Below are 6942 nucleotides of genomic sequence, written 5' to 3'. Positions count from 1 at the left end.
ATAGAGTCTTTAAGTGATATCACAATACGAAGTCAAGATTACTCAAATCAGGCGAGAAACTTCCCATTTGATGGGAAAATGTTAGGGATTTATTCATTCATGATATTGTTGAATTCCCTGTATTTGAATTAAGAATTGTTGGAAACATTTCTTGTATTGCCTCTGTTCCACACAACGAGTCATTCAGCTTTCTAAGAATACTAACAATTCAAATGATACATTTTTTTTATTTAAAAAAAACAATTCTTGTAAGTACACACCCACACAACTGTCTCCTGTTTGACTGCGTTTATAACCTTCAGCGCATGTACAGATCTTCCTCCCGTTGGGCTGAGAACAGCCAGTTGATCCAGTACCACAGTAACATGGACGGTCTGTTATGATCAAAAATTACATGGCATTCTAAACAAAACATGACACTTCCATAATAAAAAAATATACGAGAATAGCAAACACCTGCCTATCCAAACCCAACCACAGCCCCTACATACACCATATAAAATCAATACACACCAGTACTGTGAATCAACATTCATATTTTAGTCTGCCTGAACTTGTAAACTGTTGGATGGTGACTGAGTTTCATCAAATCAATTTTTATTAAGGACAGTGCTTGAGGTGTTTGTATTGCAAAGCAGCATGCTCGAGTTTTCATACACCATACCAATGACACAAAACCGAGGCTTGGATCAAGTTTCAGTCTGGTCCCCTTGTTGAAGTGTGAATTAGGGAATAACAGTGCATTACCTAGTCTTCACTGCGTGGTAATGACCGGGTTGGTGGCTGGCGCTGTTAACGGACCAAGCCGGAGGCGAGGTCTGTTAGCAGCGCCAACCACCAACCAGGGTCATTACCACACAGTGAAGACCGGGTACGAACACTGTTATTCCAATTAAGAAATACCTTTTTTTAACGAATTAAACGGCTAAAATTGTCCAAATTTTGTAACTTTTCTCTCGGCGGCACTTCCAGACATGTTCAGGGGCCATATTCGAGCTTTTGATGGTTCCCATCTCTTTCGTGCGTTAATCACATTACTGATCTTTGAGACCAGTGACTCTTTGAAATAATGATCTGTTCAGCGCCTTCACTGGGGTCAAAGGATGCAAATGATTGGATAGCTGTTCTTTGTGCATTAAAATGCGTGCATGAGCTCGGCGTCAGTTTACACGCGCGCACTCAAAATTGATACATTTTCAGCGCGCGTACGCGAAGTGCGCGAAGTTGCAATGAAACTAACAGGGATATAAATAAGCGTACGATACAGCGCAACGCGCAAGGTTTACACAATGTACGCTGATTTAGTGGCCACTTGTTCGCTATTTTCAAAAGCCGGTCTTTATACCACCGTTAACACTCCCACACGTGACCGGGTTTGACCAATCAGAGACTTGAACCCGTCCAAGGTATTTATTTATCATTGGTAATGACTGCAACGTGCTGCGTGCATAATACAGGGAACATGAAGGTCTATGAAGGTCTATAATAAACTACTTGAGATCAACTCGGTTTTCCAATTTTCATATTTTTATTTTTGTGTACTAAATGTCTTTTTATATGTATCTTTCTAATGTTTTATCTGTATGTATTGTGGTATGCCTGAATAAAGTATTCTTACTATTCTTAAAATTACCTCGACAAGTCCTCAAGTCTTCGGACATATACTGCCATTTTCCCGGGCAGTAGCACCTGTAGGAACCTGCGGTGTTCATACAACCCTTCTGGCAGTCCCCTAGACCGCCGTTTTCTTGACACTCGTCAATATCTACAAATAGATTGACCATAAACAAGAAAACATTTATGGTAATGAAACAAATTGAGATAAACCAAACACGCAAAACATAAACTAAAACAGAAGGCACGTGAAACCTTTGGTACATTGTCAAATACCAGTATTCCTACCTGGTGCATTCCAATAATGTATAATTAATTACATCCCTGAAAAAATCTGGACTTAATTTGTCATTGAAGTTGCATATAAGAACAATAAATGAAAAAACACCCTTGTTGCACACATTTGGGTGCTTTCAGATGCCTTATAAAAGGCTTCAGCTGAAGGCTTTTATTATTTGAGTGAGAAATAACTTTTTTTCTCAAAAACTACGTTACTTAAGAGTGAGCCGTTCCTCACAATGTTTTATACTATCAACAGCTCCAAAATGCATCGTTACCAAGTAAGTTTTTTATGCTAACAATTATTTTGAGTAACTACTAGTAGTGTTCAGTGCCTTTAAGTTGTTTAAGGACTTCCCTTCTAAACTTACCAACACATCTATCACCACTTTGCCGATAGCCTGTCCTGCAGGTACAGATTCTCTCTCCATTTTCTTCCCGACATGATATAGATCCAACGCCACAGCTACATTGAGTCTGGGGAACTAGTTACGAGACAACAATACACAAATTAAACACGGTTTACATTTTCCCCAGCAATTACTCAAAACATCCTTTAGTATTTCCTAAAACACACAATCATCTGATTGTTTTGGTTTTACCCATATACACCGATGTTTGTTGCCAATTAAGTTACTCTCCTGAGTTCTGTGGAAAAAATCACCGGGATATTACTCGGTCGGGATTAGAACCCATGACCTTTGCAATTCTAAAGCAGTGTATTACATACTAGACCATCGTATTTATAAATTCATAACAGTTCCTATTGAGAGGACAAAAAATTACTAACATGAAATGTTACAACAAATTTACCTCTGTCACAACTGAGACGATCGGTGCTCTGTTGGTAACCGTCATTACACCGGCAGAACGCTGGAGTTGTACCGCGTGCTTCGACGCAATGGCCGTGTGTCCCACAGCTACAAGATGTCGGATTTTCTTTATGGAAAGAATGACCAAAAGAAAACTAGTTATATGTCAGCCGCTCTTGTTCTTGAAAGCGTATACTCAATCGCTAAAAAGGGAAAACGTGCGTAAAGGAAGTCTCGGACATCTTTGAATTTGTATCGACCTATTAGACAAAACTGCATGAGGACGGGCGTACACTAGAAACACTGACATACAAGTGGTCGTTGTGTTTGAAAAAGATGACCAAGATGGTAACTATCAAGGTTTGTTCAGCAATGATTTGCTAACTTACCTGTGCAAGAAGTTCCATCAGTCGCTAATGTATGTCCATGGTAACATTCACATCGAAATCCCCCATCGTGATTGACGCACCGATGCGCACATGCACCACGCCCTCTATTGCTGGCACATTCATCAATATCTGTCGTTGACACATCGTTATACAAAAGATCAATAATAAAACTCAAACTCTCTTTGGGCCACCGGGTTCAAGACAAATAATGGAAACACTTGATTTATGATAATAATAAATAACATCTCATGAGTGCAAACAATGGAAACATTTGATTTATGGAGATTATATCTGACAAGTGCAGATAAAAAATACAAGCTTCATCGACACTTTCAGTTCGCTAACTTGACTATACAATACCTGTGCATCTTTTCCCATTATATGTCAACTTGTAGCCATCTCTGCACGAGCAAACAGCACCCTGGTCGGTGTCTGTACACACGTGTTGGCAACCTCCTTTTCCATATCCACACTGAGCTGAAATATTAAATGATTAGTTTGTATGAAATTAATGTTTAGTAGCAATACTTCTGATCCTCTTAGTAGTAGTATGTGTTAAATATCATCAAATTGACGTGTGGAAGTACACATGTATTGGTTTTTTAAAGTAAATCTTGTCGTCAAAAGGTCACTTACAATAATGACAGCAATAACTAAAGTTAAGCGCTGAACATTGAACCAAATTCAACACCAAAGAATCAGTGAGCCGAGGACAAACTTTCAAATTTGCTCTCAACTGTTAAAAGTTTGTTTTTTAACAGAAATGTGTCAATGAATGGCCACGGCCACGACCATACTATTGAGAATTGTCAAAGACCAGTCTTCTCACTTGCTGTATCTCAACATAATATGCATAAAATAACAAACCTGTGACAATTTGAGCTCGATTGGTCGTCGGAGTTGCGAGATAACTATGAAAGAAAAAACAACCTTGTCACATGAAGTTGTGTGCTTTCAGATGCTTGATTTCAGGACCTCAAATTCTAAACTTGAGGTCTCGAAATCAAATTCGTGAAAAATTACTTCTTTGTCGAAAACTACTCCTCGGAAAAGTTTCCGTATGGCGCCACCACTTTTTCATTCGACATGAAATAATATAGTATCTAATTTACCTCAATGAGATATCCTTTTTTGTAAAAATGAGTGAAAAAGTGGTGGCGCCATACGGAAAGTTATCCTACCGTAACAATGAGGAAGAGTCCCGACGACGTTTCCTGCTGAGCAGTACACGGCGTAGTTGGCGGGTTGTATGGTGTACCCGGAGTCACAGATGTACCTCACAGTGTAGAAGGACCTCCCTCGAACATCAAGCTGTACTGCATACTGTTGTATAGCGTTTGGAACGGGTGGAATGCTTCCGCAGCGATCACCATCTTCAACTCTGGAGGGATAGCCATCGCCGTTTGGTTGCCGCCGGCAAGTCGGCAGATTCCCGTTCCATCTCTGTCCATCGCAAAACAGAGCTGGAGAACCTACCAAGTCGTACCCAGGATGACACGTCATCTTCAACACCATCGACTGGCTGACGGCAATCACACCATTAGGGACGGCGTTTACACTGGGAACTTGGCAGCCAGCACCTGGTTTCAAACAATACAGAGAATAAACAGTAACATGAATGTAACGAATTGGAACTGGATTTCAACAAGATTTGGTAAAATGATGTTGATCAATAAAGGACTTTTAAATTTGTCTCATTTGATAAGAATTGATATTAACAGATACAAACAAAACTTACGAGCGCACACAGCTGCTATGCCTGTCCATTGGCCATCAGAGTTGCATTGTAAAGTCTTGGACCCAAGCTTTTTGGTGAAACCAGAGTCACATGAATATGAAACACCTCGTCCACCTTGCGTTATCGTCATTCTTGCATTGGGAATTATTGGAGGCTCCGAGCAACTAGGGACGACGCACCGGGGTTCATTCCTCCAGCGGGCTCCGTCGCAGTAAATGAACGCGGGTCCCTCGAGCTCAAATCTGGCCCAGCAGTTGACCTCGAAGACGGCACCTCTGTTTCGACGAGTCATGCTGGAAGACTCCACCACCGATTTTTCTGGACAACCTTTAGCTGTTGTTACAAAAAAGTAAACGACAAGAAAATTAAAGACGTTTTTCAGATTGATCACCAAAGCTGACGCATTAGTTTGAGAGGGTGATTGGGATTGTGATTGGGTTAAATGCATATTCTGGTGGTTACAATGTGAACAAAAGTCGCTTCAAACGTGTATTTTTCCAAAACAGCATATAATACTGGATAACTCAATCCTACCTAAAAGCAATGTTTTTCTTACCTGAGCACACTGGAACAGATCCAACCCACTGTCCGTCCACGCATCGTAGTGTGTTTCCATTGGGCGCATACAACATGTAACCAGGATTACAGCGATAGAAGATATTGCCCCGAGTCCCGTCGAGGGTGGAGGCACCGTTCTCAAGTTTAGGCGGGATAGGGCAGGGGTTTACAACATCAGCAGGGGGCTGGGAGCTCGGCAGAACTTCGTCTGAGTCGTCACCTTTGTGATAATTGAACACAGGGAGCATGGTCAGCCACTTGACGATCGATGATTTAGGCATACTGCTCTAACTTGTTTCAACATTGTGTATTTCATGTAATAGTTGTGACAGTCGTTCATTTAAAAACTTATCCCATTATGTTTTGTTTTGGCTTTCGTTGAACTTGTTTTCTTCTTGCATTTTAACATTAACTTAGCCTCCGAGGTGATTACTGGCTGATTACTGATCAATTTTAATTAATTTAAAATTTAAATTGTTCAAACCCTTCTTTTAAGTATTATAAGTAGTATAATTTGTATCGTGATAAATTGACTTTTGGGTATTACATAAGTGCCACATGAGTACAAAGTATTATTATTTTTCGTTATTACAAAACAATTTCTATAAGCCTCAACAAACTTGGAACTGTTTAAAGCCATTGGACACTTTCTGAACAGCACAAAAATTTAAAGTTCACAGATTTGCAAACAACTTAAAGGGGCACAGAAGGTAATGGTGAAAGACTTCCCTTGAATCATTATTCGATGAAATGCTTTACTTTTTGAGAAAACAATTATCATTTTCTATATCAACAATTACGGATTTCTTTTAAACACATGTCATGACACGGCGAAACGTCCGGTGGGTTTTCCAGATTTTTTTTTCCCGATGACCGATTGAGCCTAAATTTTCACAGGTTTGTTATTTTATATATAAGTTGTGATACACGAAGTGTGGGCATTTGGAAAATACTGTTTACCGATGTCGTGCTATTGCTTTAAGGGAGGCAGTGGCCCGCTTGATGGACCCTGCGTATCAAAGGTAAAGTTCACCACTGTTTTGTGGAACCCATCAATATGTTAAATTTGCACTGGGGATAAACAATGTTCATTTTGGTTTTACCCATATGCACCGACATATTTAAGCACTGTAGTAGACCTATGTTTGTATGTTCTCAAATAACTCGGGAATTAAAGGGCCACGTTGCCTTGGATCGGACGAGTTGGTCTATAAAAAAGATCTGAAACCGTTCATTATGAAATTCATATGGTTAGAAAGATGTTGTAAAAGTAGAATACAATGATCCACACAAACATGCCTCGAAATTGCACGGTTTTCCTTTTACCTCGTCGACTAACACGGTCGGTCATTTATGGGAGTCAAAAATTTGACTCCCATAAATGGCCGACCGTGTTAGTCGACGAGGTAAAAAGAAAACCAAGCAATTTCGAGGCATACTTGTGTAGATCATTGTATTCTACTTTTACAACATCTTCCCAACCATATCAATTTTATAACAAACGGTTACAAACGCTTTTCAAAGACCAACTCGTTCGATCCAAGGCAACGTG

General features: G+C 39.9%; 1 protein-coding gene across 1 annotated transcript; it reads right to left on the bottom strand.

Annotated features, from left to right (window-relative positions):
• Positions 1-298: 298 nt before the first annotated feature.
• LOC117293554 (fibrillin-1-like) lies at positions 299-5701 on the bottom strand. The gene is made up of 9 exons (XM_033775914.1): positions 5389-5701; positions 4833-5165; positions 4276-4674; positions 3455-3571; positions 3095-3223; positions 2707-2832; positions 2265-2378; positions 1634-1765; positions 299-402 (listed from the first exon to the last, which is right to left on the bottom strand). Exons 1-9 carry the CDS (start codon positions 5669-5671, stop codon positions 299-301), a joined length of 1737 nt encoding a protein of 578 aa, XP_033631805.1. The 5' UTR covers positions 5672-5701.
• Positions 5702-6942: the final 1241 nt, after the last annotated feature.

Source organism: Asterias rubens, chromosome 8 (genome assembly GCF_902459465.1).
Source record: "Asterias rubens chromosome 8, eAstRub1.3, whole genome shotgun sequence".
Taxonomy (NCBI): domain Eukaryota; kingdom Metazoa; phylum Echinodermata; class Asteroidea; order Forcipulatida; family Asteriidae; genus Asterias; species Asterias rubens.
The sequence above is the reverse complement of the archived record's forward strand: the minus strand, read 5'-3'. Positions and strand labels throughout refer to the sequence as shown.

Excerpts from the sequence above, each read along its gene's own strand:
- LOC117293554 (XM_033775914.1), bottom strand. The coding sequence starts at position 5,671 with ATGCCTAAATCATCGATCGTCAAGTGGCTGACCATGCTCCCTGTGTTC. Across the intron at positions 3,224-3,454 it reads TAATGGGAAAAGATGCACAG|ATATTGATGAATGTGCCAGC; the intron begins GTATTGTATAGT and ends TGTCAACGACAG. Across the intron at positions 2,833-3,094 it reads TGATGGAACTTCTTGCACAG|AAAATCCGACATCTTGTAGC; the intron begins GTAAGTTAGCAA and ends CTTTCCATAAAG.